This window comes from Dendrobates tinctorius, unplaced genomic scaffold (assembly GCF_039654945.1).
Source record: "Dendrobates tinctorius isolate UK_male_01 unplaced genomic scaffold, ASM3965494v1 ptg000229l, whole genome shotgun sequence".
Taxonomy (NCBI): domain Eukaryota; kingdom Metazoa; phylum Chordata; class Amphibia; order Anura; family Dendrobatidae; genus Dendrobates; species Dendrobates tinctorius.
The window spans coordinates 4,766,724-4,782,962 of NW_027361896.1; the positions used below are offsets into that span (position 1 = coordinate 4,766,724).

The window sequence follows — 16,239 nt, forward strand, 5'->3', positions numbered from 1 at the left end:
CTTTGTGATATATCCTTTGTTGGCAATGACAGAGGTCAAACGTTTTCTGTAAGTCTTCACAAGGTTGCCACACACTGTTGTTGGTATGTTGGCCCATTCCTCCATGCAGATCTCCTCTAGAGCAGTGATGTTTTTGGCTTTTCGCTTGGCAACACGGACTTTCAACTCCCTCCAAAGGTTTTCTATAGGGTTGAGATCTGGAGACTGGCTAGGCCACTCCAGGACCTTGAAATGCTTCTTACGAAGCCACTCCTTCGTTGCCCTGGCGGTGTGCTTTGGATCATTGTCATGTTGAAAGACCCAGCCACGTTTCATCTTCAATGCCCTTGCTGATGGAAGGAGGTTTGCACTCAAAATCTCACGATACATGGCCCCATTCATTCTTTCATGTACCCGGATCAGTCGTCCTGGCCCCTTTGCAGAGAAACAGCCCCAAAGCATGATGTTTCCACCACCATGCTTTACAGTAGGTATGTGTTTGATGGATGCAACTCAGTATTCTTTTTCCTCCAAACACGACAAGTTGTGTTTCTACCAAACAGTTCCAGTTTGGTTTCATCAGACCATAGGACATTCTCCCAAAACTCCTCTGGATCATCCAAATGCTCTCTAGCAAACTTCAGACAGGCCCGGACATGTACAGGCTTAAGCAGTCGGACACGTCTGGCACTGCAGGATCTGAGTCCATGGTGGCGTAGTGTGTTACTTATGGTAGGCCTTGTTACATTGGTCCCAGCTCTCTGCAGTTCATTCACTAGGTCCCCCCGTGTGGTTCTGGGATTTTTGCTCACCGTTCTTGTGATCATTCTGACCCCACGGGGTGGGATTTTGCGTGGAGCACCAGATCGAGGGAGATTATCAGTGGTCTTGTATGTCTTCCATTTTCTAATTATTGCTCCCACAGTTGATTTCTTCACTCCAAGCTGGTAGGCTATTGCAGATTCAGTCTTCCCAGCCTGGTGCAGGGCTACAATTTTGTTTCTGGTGTCCTTTGACAGCTCTTTGGTCTTCACCATAGTGGAGTTTGGAGTCAGACTGTTTGAGGGTGTGCACAGGTGTCTTTTTATACTGATAACAAGTTTAAACAGGTGCCATTACTACAGGTAATGAGTGGAGGAAAGAGGAGACTCTTAAAGAAGAAGTTACAGGTCTGTGAGAGCCAGAAATCTTGATTGCTTGTTTCTGACCAAATACTTATTTTCCACCATAATATGCAAATAAAATGAAAAAAAAACAGACAATGTGATTTTCTGGATTTTTTTTCTCAGTTTGTCTCCCATAGTTGAGGTCTACCTATGATGTAAATTACAGACGCCTCTCATCTTTTTAAGTGGTGGAACTTGCACTATTGCTGACTGACTAAATACTTTTTTTCCCCACTGTAACTCTGCCGCTTCCTGACCCTGATTCAATGCTAATAAGGTTTTCTCAGCTTGATCAATAACATTAGGTTCACCATACAACAATCCCAGAGCCTGAAAAAACGCATCCACCTTAGCCAGAACAGGATCTTCAGGTGTCAGGGAAAAAGCCCAGTCCTGAGGGTCGCCGCGCAACAGGGAGGTGACAATTTTAACCTGCTGCACCGAGTTCCCTGAGGAATTAGGTTTCAAGGCAAAAAACAGTTTACAATTATTCTTAAAGTTCAAAAATTTAGACCGATCCCCAGAAAATAGATCAGGAATAGGGACTTTAGGTTCCACAGCAGACAACTGATAAAGATAGGCAAAAATTATCCGAACTTCAGCAGCGAGCTGCTCAACACGATCAGACAATTGCCTAGTATGCATTAAAGACAAAATCCTCCTACGGCTCCCAGAGGAAAAAATATATAAAAAATTCTGACACTTTTTTTTTTTTTTTAACTATTCTTTCCTTCTTTAAAGTTCCCTAGAATCTACAGTTAGGCCAGTGATTCTGTTATGATTCGGTAACCGAGGAGGATAACAGGGAAATAAGCGAAGCAACCAGATAACCAGAGAGGTTGGTAACTTAGCAGATTGCAGACCCCTAAACTGACAACACAACTTAAATTAGCCGTGGGACGTACCTACGATGCCTTAGATGCCTCGGCACAGCCAAAGAATTAACTAAGCCTAAAGAGAGAAAGGGGAGAGCTAAACTGCGCCGGAGTAGAACCCCAAAGAATAGATAGCCCCCAAACATATATTGCCGGTGAGACAAGATGAGGCTCAAACACAGGCAGAAAACAGAGTAAGCAAATGATGGGGCCCAAACTGTCTAGATACAGTCATATGTTAAAGTTTGGGCACCCCTATTACTGTTAACCTTTTTTCTTTATAACAATTTTGGTTTTTGCAACAGCTATTTCAGTTTCATTTATCTAATGATGGACTCAGTTATATTTCTGTATTCAAATGAGGTTTATTGTACTAACAGAAAATGTGCAATCTGCATTTAAACAAAATTTGACCGGTGCAAAAGTTTGGGCACCTCAACATAAAAGTGACATTAATATTATATTTCGTAGATGCTCCTTTTGCAAAAATAGCCTCTAGTCGCTTCCGGTAGCTATTAATGAGTTCTTGGATCCTGGATGAAGGTATTTGTGACCATTCCTGTTTACAAAACAATTCCAGTTCAGTTAAGTTTGATGGTCGCCGAGCATGGACAGCCCGCTTCAAATCATCCCACAAATGTTCAATGAAATTCAGGTCTGGGGACTGGGATGGCCATTCCAGAACATTGTAATTGTTCCTCTGCATGAATGCCTGAGTAGATTTGGAGCAGTGTTTTGGATCATTGTCTTGCTGAAATATCCATCCCCTGCGTAACTTCAACTTCGTCACTGATTCTTGGACATTATTGTCAAGAATCTGCTGATACTGAGTTGAATCCATGCGACCCTCAACTTTAACAAGATTCCCGATGCCGGCATTGGCCACACAGCCCCAAAGCATGATGGAACCTCCACCAAATTTTACTGTGGGTAGCAAGTGTTTTTCTTGGAATGCTGTGTTTTTTAGCCTCCATGCATAACACCTTTTTGTATGACCAAACAACTCAATCTTTGTTTCATCAGTCCACAGGACCTTCTTCCAAAATGTAACTGGCTTGTCCAAATGTGCTTTTGCATACCTCAGGCGACTCTGTTTGTGGCATGCTTGCAGAAACGGCTTCTTTCGCATCACTCTCCCATACAGCTTCTCCTTGTGCAAAGTGCGCTGTATTGTTGACCGATGCACAGTGACACCATCTGCAGCAAGATGATGCTGCAGGTCTTTGGAGGTGGTCTGTGGATTGTCCTTGACTGTTCTCACCATTATTCTTCTCTGCCTTTCTGATATTTTTCTTGGCCTGCCACTTCTGGGCTTAACAAGAACTGTACCTGTGTCCTTCCATTTCCTTACTATGTTCCTCACAGTGGAAACTGACAGGTTAAATCTCTGAGACAACTTTTTGTATCCTTCCCCTGAAAAGCTATGTTGAATAATCTTTGTTTTCAGATCATTTGAGAGTTGTTTTGAGGAGCCCATGATGCCACTCTTCATAGGAGAATCAAATAGGAGAACTACTTGCAAGTGGCCACCTTAAATACCTTTTCTCATGATTTGATCCACCTGGCTATGAAGTTCAAAGCTCAATGAGGTTACAAAACCAATTTAGTGCTTCAGGAAGTCAGTAAAAAGTAGTTAGGAGTGTTCAAATCAAGAAAATGATAAGGGTGCCCATACTTTTGCACCGGTCAAATTTTGTTTAAATGCAGATTGCACATTTTCTGTTAGTACAATAAACCTCATTTGAATCCAGAAATATAACCGAGTCCATCAGTTATTAGATATATGAAACTGAAATAGCTGTTGCAAAAACCAAAATTGTTATAAAGAAAAAAGGTTAACATTAATAGGGGTGCCCAAACTTTAACATATGACTGTAGAATAGGACAGGAAAAAACCCTAAGCAAAATTCCAACACGTCTGATATGCAAAAATACTGAGGCCACACAACCTCTCCCCCACTAAATCAGCACTCTGGTGTAACTGGATGCAAACAAAAGATACTGATATAACAGGGGATTAGAAATACTGCAAAGACTGACATAAGCCGTGGCAACTGTGACAGAGTCCAGCACAGGCCCAAGCAGGTAACCAGGCTGGACTCACACCAGCAAGGCATAAATCAGAGACAAGCAAAAAATGGATCAAATGCAAAAAGATACAAGCAGACAAATAACTTATCTGAAAGATGCAGGACGAAGCAGGAGGCAAGCAGACTTCCCAAAAGCTCAGGAGGAAAACAAATCACCGGCAAGAGCTGAGGGAAAGTTGCTCACTTAAATCTCCCCAGTCTGTACCACCTGACCTCCAATCATCCTGCTCGGGTGATTGACTTTTGTCAGCAAAACCAGCTCCATTACCAACAGCAACCACCAGAGGGAGCCCAAATTCAGAAGCCAGGTCAAAAATGTTCACAACAGAAGCCTGTTCCACTCATTGATCACTCTGTCAAAAAGTTTTGTCTAATATCTAATCTGTGTCTCCTCCCTTTCAGTTTCATCCCACTGCTTCTAGTCTTTCCTTGTGCAAATGAGAATAAAGATGATCCTTCTACAATGTGACAGCCCTTGAAATATTAGTAGACAGCTATTAAGTCTCCTCTCAGTCTTCTCTTCTCCAAGCTAAACATTCCCAAATCCTGCAACCTTTCTTCATAAGACAGGGTTTGCAGAGTGGTCACCATTCTGGTCGCTCTTTTCTGAACTTGCTCCAGTTTGTTGATGTTTTTTTTTTAAATGTGGCGCTTAAAACTGGACACAGTATTCCAGATTAGGTCTGATCAAAGAGGAGTAGAGGGCAATAATGACTTCACGTGATCTAGACTGTATGCTTCTGTTAATACACCCTAGAATTGCATTTGCATATGGAATCTATGTTTTCTGTAGTCTATTAATATCCAAAAAGACATGATTGCCACTATCTACTGGTAGCTTATGGAATCTATATTTTCTGTGGTCTATTAATACCCAAAAAGACAAGACTTACTGCTATCTATTGGTTATACAAGAAGTTTCTCTATGTTTACATGTAATAGCCTGACTTTTATATATTGTACATTAATAGCCTGTGTATTATATTAAGCACTATCTTTTTCATCTCTATTATTTGCTTATTTTTTTCCCACCTGTAGTTTATAAGGGTCATTTAGGGCGAGTCTGGGACAGCGGCACCAAATCATATCTATTAGGGTGCCAACCTCCACTGTCAGGAAGGGATAGCAGGCTAGTGTAGGGCTATCGTAGGTTATTATTGTATAGAGTTTGCTAATTGTGTTATTGCACTAGGGTAGTATTTTTTACCTCAATTTATTCAAGTTTCATATTTTTAAAGGGATTATATGATTGCACTAAGTCTGTGAACATGTAGCAAGAAATGCAGCTCACCAAATGGCTCCTGGCCTCTTCCATTTTGTTACTCTTAAAGAGATTTCAAAGCGATGAAAAATGAGCCAGAATTCACGCGCCTATACGCGCTTCTTTTGTGGGGACACCTCTCATACCATTTCCGTCTGCCCTAAAGCAAGAGAAACATTTTGCTTACTCATTTGTTTTGGGCAATATACAGCCTAAATTCATTTTGTCGGTTTCCTTGATCTGCTCCTTATCTTCATTTTCTGCTAAGGCTTTTGGTGATTCAGGAGCAGCCCTGAACCTGATGGATTTTGACTTTGCCAAACGTTGTGGTTTTCCCATGGTACCCCTGCGGTCTCCTATTCCTTTGAGGGGTATTGATGCTACCCCTTTGGCTGAGAATAAACCCCAGTTTTGGACCCAGGTGATAATGCGGGTAGCCCCGAACCACCAAGAGAATTGTAAATTTTTGTGTTGCATAATTTACATGACATTATTGTATTAGGTTTTCCTTGGTTGCAAACCCATAATCCTGTTCTGGACTGGAAATCTGTGTCTGTGGTTAGTTGTATTTGTCAATGTGTTCTTAGTGACACTTCTGTTTTCTCTACCTCTCCCCAGACTCATGATGTCCCTATTTGGCTGAATTCTCTGATGTGTTTAGTGAGAGTAAGTCTGCCTCCTTTCCTCCTTATAGGAGTTATGATTGCGCTATTGAGTTAGTGCCCGGTTGTAAATTTCCCAGGGGTCGGCTCTTCAATTTATCTGTACCTGAACATGATGCTATGCGATCTTATATTAAAGAGTCATTGGAGAAAGGTCATATCAGACCATCCTCTTCACCTTTAGGTGCCAGCTTTTTCTTTGTGGCCAAGAAAGATGGCTCATTGAGGCCATGTATTGACTATCGTCTCCTTAATAAAATCACTGTTAAATATCAGTATCCGTTACCCCTGATTTCCGATTTATTCTCCAGAGTGAAAGGTGCTAGTTGGTTTACCAAGCTTGACCTTAGGGGGGCGTATAATCTTATTCGCATCGAGCAGGGTGATGAATGGAAGACGCGTTTAATACTCCTGAGGGGCATTTTGAGTACCTAGTGATGCCTTTTGGGCTCACTAATGCCCCTTCAATCTTCCAATCTTTCATGAATGATATTTTCCGGCATTTTGTGGACTAGTTTTTGATCGTTTATTTCGACGATATTTTGATTTTTTTCCAAGGATTGTGATTCTCATGTGGAACATGTTCGGAGTGTATTCTGGATTTTGAGAGAAAATGCTCTGTATGTTAAGGGATTGAAATGTCTCTTTGGCGTACAAAAAATTTAGTTTTTGGGATTCATTTTGTCCCCGTCCGCTATTGAAATGGACCCGGTCAAGGTCCAGGCCATTTATGATTGGGTTCAGACCACTTCCTTGAAGGCTCTCCAGAAATTTTTGGGTTTTGCTAATTTATACCGTAAATTTATAAGTAATTTTTCTAGTATTGTTAAACCGCTGATGGATTTGACCAAAAAGGGCGCTGATGTGGTGAATTGTTCTCCAGAAGCAATCTTGGCGTTTCAGGAGCTTAAATGGAGATTCACTTCTGCTCCTGTTCTACGGCAACCGGATGTCTCTTTCCCATTTCAAATGTGTGGACATTGAATAAATCCTTCTGTGTGATCAAGAGACCATATGTCTGTGCATATACATCAACCAATGCCAAGAGTGAGTGAATCTCTACAACACAAACAACTATACCTTTAATTTTTTTTCATAGCAATCATTTGGTGGATATTCACCTGTGCAACTTCCTCAAAATCTTCATGACGTTTTTGTAGTGCCCTTGCTCTGTGAAGAGACTTTCCTACTCCTGTGTGTTTACTAAGAAATGCTTCTCCATGGTTCTCAATCCAATCCAGCACCTATACAGGTTAATAAATAAGGGGAAAAAGTAGTAGTTAACAGTGTGTTGCAGAGATGAATCAATGGCAGATTTTAAGCACTGGTCACTAATTATTCCTTAATATTTGAACAGCAATCTAAAATAATTATCATTAGGCTGGGTACTACTTTTAGGATCCAAGAACCAAATCACTTGTAGTCAAGAACCTCCATTTAAGATGCAAACTTATGTTTATTGCTTGTTAGTCCTCTTTCACACTTCAGTTTTTTACAATCAGTCACAATCCGCCAGGTTTTGAAAAAAACGGATCCGCAATTTTCTTTTGAGGATCCGTTTTTTTTCCCCATTGACTTCCATTATAGGCGGATAGTGACGGATTGCCGTCCGTTGCATCCATTTTTTTTGCGGATCCGCCAAAAGTTCCTGTCCGTCACCATCCTCAAAGATTTCAAAACAGAGCTTGCAACGTTTTTTTCTGTGGCGGATCCTCCAGACACTCATTTAACCCGAAATTCTTTCTGGGTGCCGGACAAAAAAAAAAAAAAAAAATTCTCTCTCTCTCTCTCCTTTTCCAGGCTGCGATTCCTCAGTACTAAAACGGATCCACCATCCGTCCTTTTGGCGGATCATGACTGATGCAAAAAAACTGAAGTGTGAAAGAGGCCTTAAGCTTTTGGCACATCCAGTATATGCAAAAAAAAATCCTCACACAGAGCAATCAATAGACAAACTAAAATGCTACAGGATTTGGAAAATGGCAACAAGCTAATTTTTTATTTATTTTTACAAAATTCTGATTTTTTTTCGCTCACTTTAAAAAAAAAATATATAAAAAATACACAAGGATCGCTGTAATTATACTGACTTGGAGAATCATGTTGTCAGGTTATTTTTACAGGACAATGAAGAAAAATCCAAAACAACCATTTTAAAATTGTAGTATTTTTGAAATATCTGGGACCCTTGGATTCAACCTCATGGGGATGATGACCTTTCCAGGATGATATCTTTATCTACATAGCGTGCTGACATGGTAGTAGTCTCTTACAGCTATAGTCTCTAAAACAGTAGTAGTAGTACCACCTCACGTCTATTTATTTTATATTATCGACACTCATTATACACTCTCCTCTTTCCCTCCCCACTCCGTTAAGACTAGATTAGTCATGTTATAATTGTTTTTCTACAAATATTTAAAAATTAAGATTATCAAGTCAAGGATAACGTATGACATATTGTGTCTTTTCTTATGTACTTACCCCTGCGAGGGGATCCTTGTACTATAATGTGAATGTATTTCATGTTTAATGATGTTTCCTTTTCAATAACAGATGGAGATCTCGGCACTGAAATCTCGGGAGATGAGGCAACGCCGGGCTCTTCAGCTAGTATATACCGTATTTTTCGCTTTATAAGACGCTCCGGATTATAAGACGCACCCCAAATTTTGAGGAGAATATCTCCCAAGATTTCAGTGCCGAGATCTCCATCTGCGCTTGCACGGCGGCCACTTTCCAGGAAGCAAGCCACTGCGCAGGCATGGATGGAACGGCAGAGCCCCCCACGCAGCACGGGACAAAGCCCGGTGGCAGCAAGCACCAGGGGACATAGCGTGGCGGCGGCAGCAGCACCCGAGGGACCCAGCGCGGCGGCAGCAGCACCCGGAGGACCCGGCGCGGTGGCGGCAGCACCAGGTACAGAGTGGGTGGCAGCACCCCGGGGACAGAGTGGACAACAGCACCCCGGGGACAGAGTGGGCAACAGCACCCAGGGGAAAGAGTAGGCGACAGCACCCAGGGGGGAGAGTGGGCGACAGCACCCCGGGGACAGAGTGGGCGACAGCACCCCGGGGACAGAGTGGGTGACAGCACCCCGGGGACAGAGTGGGCGACAGCACCTCGGGGACAGAGTGGGCGACAGCACCCCGGGGACAGAGTGGGCGACAGCACCCCGGGGACAGAGTGGGCGACAGCACCCCGGGGACAGAGTGGGCGACAGCACCCCGGGGACAGACCGGTAAGCAATAAGACGCCTGGAGTATAAGAAGCACCACCATTTTATTAAAAAACGCTTTTTCCTATTTTTCTCCTCAAAATTTGGGGTGCGTCTTATAATCCGGAGCGTCTTATAAAGCGAAAAATACGGTATATACTAGCTGAAGAGCCCGGCGTTGCCTGGGCATAGTAACCAACTGTGGTTAGTTATAACAAATTATAATGATTATAATGATTATATTGCACATAAAAACATTTCACACCATATATTCAACACTACAGATTTGCAACACAAATTAACTTAAAGATTACCCAAGTATTGATAGTATTTTATTTTCAACTCATTCAAGATTTTTGGTTTTTCCTTTTGGTGCAAAGATGAACAGATTTTTGGCAGTTCCAACTCTTGAACAGACCATGTATAAGGACTGTCTCTGAGCATTGTTAATGGACATTGCAAATAGCAGTTGATTTGGAAACTGGAGGCGTTTAAAATAAAAAAACAAATCAGATGGAATGAGTGGAATTCTTGGAATGAAAATATCCTCTCCTTTGGCACATCCTGTTTCTGAGCTGTGTATCTAACCCTATCCTGTGTGATAATATCTGCTGAGCTGTGTACCTAATCCTCTCCTGTGTGATACTTTCTGCTCAGCCATGTATCTAATCCTATCCTGTGTGATACTGACTGCTGAGCAGTGTATCCAATCCTATCCTATCCTGTGTGATACTGTCTGCATAGCCGTGTATCTAATACTAATCTGTGTGATACTGTGTGCTGAGGTGTGTATCTAATCCTATCCTGTGTGATACTGTCTCCTGAGCAGTGTAGCTAACCCTATCCTGTGATACTGACTGATGAGCCGTGTACCTAATCCTATCATGTGTTACTGACTGCTCAGCCGTGTATCTAATCTTATCCTGTGATACTGACTGCTGAGCCATGTGTCTAATCCTCTCCTGTGTGATACTGACTGCTGAGCTGTGTATCTAATCCTATCCTGTGTGATACTGACTCCTGAGCCGTTTATCTAATCCTATCCTGTGTGATACTGACTGCTGAGCCGTGTACCTAATCCTATCCTGTGTGATACTGACTGCTGAGCCATGTAGCTAACCCTATCCTGTGAGATACTGACTGCTTAGCCGTGTACCTAATCCTATCATGTGTGTTACTGACTGCTCAGCCATGTATCTAATCCTATCCTGTGATACTGACTGCTGAGCCATGTGTCTAATCCTCTCCTGTGTGACACTGACTGCTGAGCTGTGTATCTAATCCTATCCTGTGTGATACCGACTCCTGAGCCGTTTATCTAAACCTATCCTGTGTGATACTGACTGCTGAGCCGTGTACCTAATCCTATCCTGTGTGACACTGACTGCTGAGCCATGTAGCTAACCCTATCCTGTGAGATACTGACTGCTGAGCCGTGTACCTAATCCTATCATGCGTGTTACTGACTGCTCAGCCGTGTATCTAATCCTATCCTTTGTGATACTGACTGCTGAGCCGTGTATCTAATCCTATCCTGTGTGATACTGACTGCTGAGCTGTGCATCTAATCCTATCCTGTGTGATACTGACTGCTGAGCCATGTGTCTATTCCTCTACTGTGTGATACTGACTGCTGAGCTGTGTACCTAATCCTATCCTGTGTGATACTGACTGCTGAGCCGTGTACCTAATCCTATCCTGTGTGATACTGACTGCTGAGCCGTGTACCTAATCCTATCCTGTGTTATACTGACTGCTGAGCCGTGTATCGAATACTATTCTGTGTGATACTGACTGCTGAGCTGTGCATCTAATCCTATCCTGTGTGACACTGACTGCTGAGCCATGTAGCTAACCCTATCCTGTGAGATACTGACTGCTGAGCCATGTACCTAATACTATCATGCGTGATACTGACTGCTGAGCTATGTGTCTATTCCTCTACTGTGTGATATTGACTGCTGAGCAGTGTATCTAATCCTATCCTGTGTGATACTGACTGCTGAGCCGTGTAGCTAACCCTATCCTGTGTGATACTGACTGCTGAGCCGTGTACCTAATCCTATCCTGTGTGATACTGACTGCTGAGCCGTGTAGCTAACCCTATCCTGTGTGATACTGACTGCTGAGCCATGTACCTAATCCTATCATGCGTGTTACTGACTGCTCAGCCGTATCTAATCCTATCCTGTGTGATACTGACTGCTTAGCCGTGTATCTAATCCTATCCTGTGTGATACTGACTGCTGAGCCGTGTATCGAATACTATTGTGTGATACTGACTGCTGAGCTGTGCATCTAATCCTATCCTGTGTGATACTGACTGCTTAGCCGTGTATCTAATCCTATCCTGTGTGATACTGACTGCTGAGCCGTGTATCGAATACTATTGTGTGATACTGACTGCTGAGCTGTGCATCTAATCCTATCCTGTGTGATACTGACTGCTGAGCCATGTGTCTATTCCTCTACTGTGTGATACTGACTGCTGAGCTGTGTATCTAATCCTATTCTGTGTGATACTGACTGCTGAGCGGTGTATCTAATCCTATCCTGTGTGATACTGGGCTCCCCCTGCAGTCTGTGTCAGAGGGTTGTCTGTGTTGGCACAGTAATAAATTGTGTTATTTTCAGCTTTACAGATGGACGATAATGCCATGGAAATGATAAGAATAATAGGCCAAATTTTTTGGTGAATTGGAACGCGAGGGTTAAAATTTCGCCTCACAACATAGCCTATGACACTCTCGGGGTCCAGACGTGTGACTGTGCAAAATTTTGTGGCTGTAGCTGCGACGGTGCAGATGCCAGTCCCGGACATACACACATACATACATTTTTTCCCCATGTACCTAGGGGCAAAATTGTTTGGTGAATTGGGATGCGCGGGGTTAAAATTTCACCTCACAACATAGCCTCTGATGCTCTCGGGGTCCAGACGTGTGACTGTGCAAAATTTTATGGCTGTAGCTGCGACAGTGCAGATGCCAATCCCAGACATACACACATACATATACACACACACACACACACATTGAGCTTTATATATTAGACTAGCTGAAGAGACCGGTGCTGCCCAGGCATAGTAACTAACTGTGATTAGTTATAGCAAATTATAATTATCCTCCATCCCATAGTCCCATCATACATATCCGACATCCCATAGTCCCTTGCCCATATACCCGTCATACATATCCTCCATCCCATAGTCCAGTGCCCATATACCCATCACACATCCTCCATCCCATAGTCCCGTGCCCATATACCCATCATACATATCCTCCATCCCATAGTCCAGTGCCCATATACCCATCACACATCCTCCATCCCATAGTCAACCATTATGATATCATAATGAGCGGCGGGGCTTGCAACCTATGATGACATCAGCGTCGCCATGGCAACCATTATGACATCATAATGAGGGGCAGGGCTTGATACACACACACTTTTTCCCCATTATGTAGATAGGGGCAAAATTGTTTGGTGAATTGGAACACGCGGGGTTAAAATTCCACCTCACAACATAGCCTAGGACACTCTCGGGGTCCAGACGTGTGACTGTGCCAAATTTTGTGGCTGTAGCTGCGACGGTGAGGATGCCAATCCCGGACATACACACATACATACACACATACATACATACACACACTTGAGCTATATACGATTAGATAAAAGTGATAAGTGACACTCGTAGTTGGCCTCAACGCTGTTATATACTTGCCAGCTCTGACCGGTAGTTGATTTCAGGTTATTTATGTGTATTATTGTTTAACTCCCTGCAAGGAAAACTACTGTTAGCTTGCTGATTATTCATATAACTTGTATATAAAGGTTGAATTTAAGCTTGCTCCGACTCCGTCTCGTCACTGCATCCTGCGTACCTGTGAATACCACACATACATACATACAGTGGGTATGGAAAGTATTTAGACCCCTTTAAATTTTTCATTCTGTTTCATTGTCAAAAAAGTTCTTTTTTTTCTCATTAATGTACACTCTGCACCGCATTTTGACTTAAAAAAACAAATGTAGAAATTTTTGCAAATTTATTAAAAATGAAAAACTGAAATATCGCATGGTCATAAGTATTCAGTCCCTTTGCTCAGACACTCATATTTAAGGCTGGTTTCACACTAGCGTTTTATCGCGCAGCGCATCGTGTGCTATCGGTCGCACGTGCAATTGTCCCCTATCTTTAAAATGGCGGGTGCAGTCTAGCGATTGCACGTGTGCCTCAGCATTTTCGTGCGCTGCGCATTTTCCAGGTGTGCGACCAGACGCGCCGGACGCTACATGTTGCATTTTTTGTTCCGCCCAACATCGTTAAAAAATAGCATGCGTGCGCTTGTGCACTCAATGCGCAAAAAAATAGCATTATAGTCTATGGGGTCGCTGACGTGCGTTGTGTAGTGTGCATATCAGCGCTTTGTGAGCGCGTGCGATTTCAGAGTAAACAATGTCTAGACATTTGTTTCATCCACCCCCTAAACAAGCAACATTGTTTTGGAGGAGGGTACTTAAAATGTGTCTGTAGTGCCAGACCATTTACACTACAGACAGTCTGCAAGAGATAAAGCCCTGAGAGAATACATCCACCCAGCAAGAGACAAGACACAACTTTGGATTACAGTTTCAGCAGCTAAAATGTGAGTATTCTAAAATCTATATATGTGTGCCTGTCCTTTAAAATTTATTATGTACTAATGTTTTTTTTTATTCCAGCTAGTCTTCTGGATCAGAATATTCACCATCCCAAGAAGAACTGGCCCAAGCAGAGCATGAGGTGAGGATTTTGCTGCCTTTGTGTAAGTATAGCTGCCTCTACAAATGGGTAATAATTTGTGTTCTTTTACAGACCTCAGCATCGGACCCGGCAAGTGAGGCGGAACAGCGGGAGCAGCCTAGCCAAGTCATGGCGAGGAGACGCAATGTAAGTATCCAATGTAAGTATCTTTGAAGGTCCCTGTTTTTAAAAAAAAATTTTCTACACTATTCCTTTTTTTCTGTCCTGTTTTTCATCTTCTATATCTTTCTTCTTTTCGGTTTCCTTTTTTTTCTCTTTGATTCTCATCAATTTCCAAAATTAAAATTTTTTTTTCTAGGTTCCACAACGGGATGAAGACATCTATCTTGACAACGTGCACCTGACTTGCCTTGTCCAGGACCGTGTCCCGTTGTGGGACAGCCGTGACTAGCAGTACAAGGACATTGTGGTGACCCGGCAGCTCTGGAATGAGGTGGCCGCAGCGTTGATGGAGGGCGGGGACAGCGCCTCTGCAGCTTCCAAAAAGGCGTTTAGGAAGTATTTCCCTGCTGTGTGATGTTGCATTGACTCTTGTTCCTGAGGATACTGTTGTGTTTCCTGATAGATATATTTTATCAGGGAACATAACAATGTCCTCAGGATCAACAGTGACTGCTTTGTGTTTTTTTTACTGCTGTATTGATCATGCCTTGAATCTTGTTCATGAGGATACTGTTGTGTTTCTTGATATATTCTATCAGGAAACATATCAGTGTCCTGAGAATCAACAGTGACTGCCTTGTGTATTGTAATGCTGTATTGATCAGGCTTTAACTCTTGCTGCTGATGATACTGGTGTGTTTCTTGCAAGATATATTCTTGCAGTAAACACACCAGTGTTCTCAGGATCAACAGTGACTGCATTGTGTATTGTAATGCTAGATTGATCATGCTTTAACTCTTGCTGCTGATGATACTGGCGTGTTTCTTGCAAGATATATTCTTGTAGGAAACACACCAGTGACCTCAGGATCAACAGTGATTGTGATGCTGCATTGAATGTTTGCCAAGTTCACTCAGGTGTGTGTGATGATACAGATGTTGCCATCAGTGCATTGTGTAATGTTTTCTCTTTGTTTTTTCAACAGTGAACAAAGTCCGCACACGTTGGCACTCGATGAAGGACCGCTTCAACACTGATGTTTGTGCTGGGGGCCGGTTTGCAGTGGTTCAGCGTCAAGTATGAGAACAAAGTAATGCTATCATCGCGAGTTGGCATTCCTAAGACCGGTCCTTGCCATCAGAGCGTAAGTATTATATATATATTTTTTTAATAACCTGTGCTTTTCTATTCCACAGCTGATGCTTCTTGCAAATGCATGATAGTAATGTTTTACTTTTCTTTCCACTGCACCTGGAGAAGCACCCTGCAACCTGTCCCTGGAGCAGTCCTTAATCGATCGACCTCGGACCCATCCCAGCCATCCGACAGCCAAGAAGCAACTTGCAGGTCAGCAACACGGACAGCTGGTGACCAGGAAGCTGGTCCATCAGGTTTTCCCCTTTCCCAGGTCTCTGCCACTGGTTATGCGGGCACTACCCGCCAGCAGCAGAGGGCCTTGGACAGGCCTGTCTTGCCAGAGTTCATGCACTTGAGCGAGGCCTTTCATGCCAGCCTCAAGTCGCTGTCAGACAGAGTGGAAAGCGGTTTTTCACTCATGGAATGCGGTTTTACCCACATGGAACACCGCTTACACTCTGTCGACCAGCGCCTTGACCGGCTGGAGGCCGACCTCAACAGACCAGCGCACCATTTCTTTAGTAAAATTGAATGGGGCATGGCGGAACACCTTAGTCCTGAGCAACAGCTGAATGTGTTACAGGCCTGCAACACTGCTTACTTACAGGCTATGCAGCAGAATCAGTACGTGCAGCAGTCAGTGGTGTCATTCCCACCTGTGCCACCACTGACTCGCTTCACCACAGTACCGACTTCTGCTGCATACCACTGCACAGCCACCTGCATTCCTAGCGAAGCCGGACACCAATACACCACACCAATGCCGAGTGCTGCTGGACACTCCACCCCCACCACCACCACCATGGCAAGCGCTGCTCCTGTCTGGAGCACCACTACTGCCACCGTTCCACCATCTTGGCGCACCACCACCGCACAACCAGCTTGGGCCACCGCCACCTATTCTCCTGGTCGGCGCACTGACACAACATCTCCGTCTAGGAG

At 43.4% G+C, this 16,239-nt stretch overlaps 1 protein-coding gene across 1 annotated transcript in view; it reads right to left on the reverse strand.

The window, feature by feature from the left end:
- The window catches only part of TRIO (trio Rho guanine nucleotide exchange factor), a 2,342,529-nt gene that overhangs the window by 1,783,382 nt on the left and 542,908 nt on the right, over positions 1–16,239 (reverse strand). Inside the window, 1 exon segment of the mRNA XM_073555735.1 lies at positions 7,155–7,277. Within this exon segment, the coding sequence (XP_073411836.1) occupies positions 7,155–7,277 (123 nt within the window).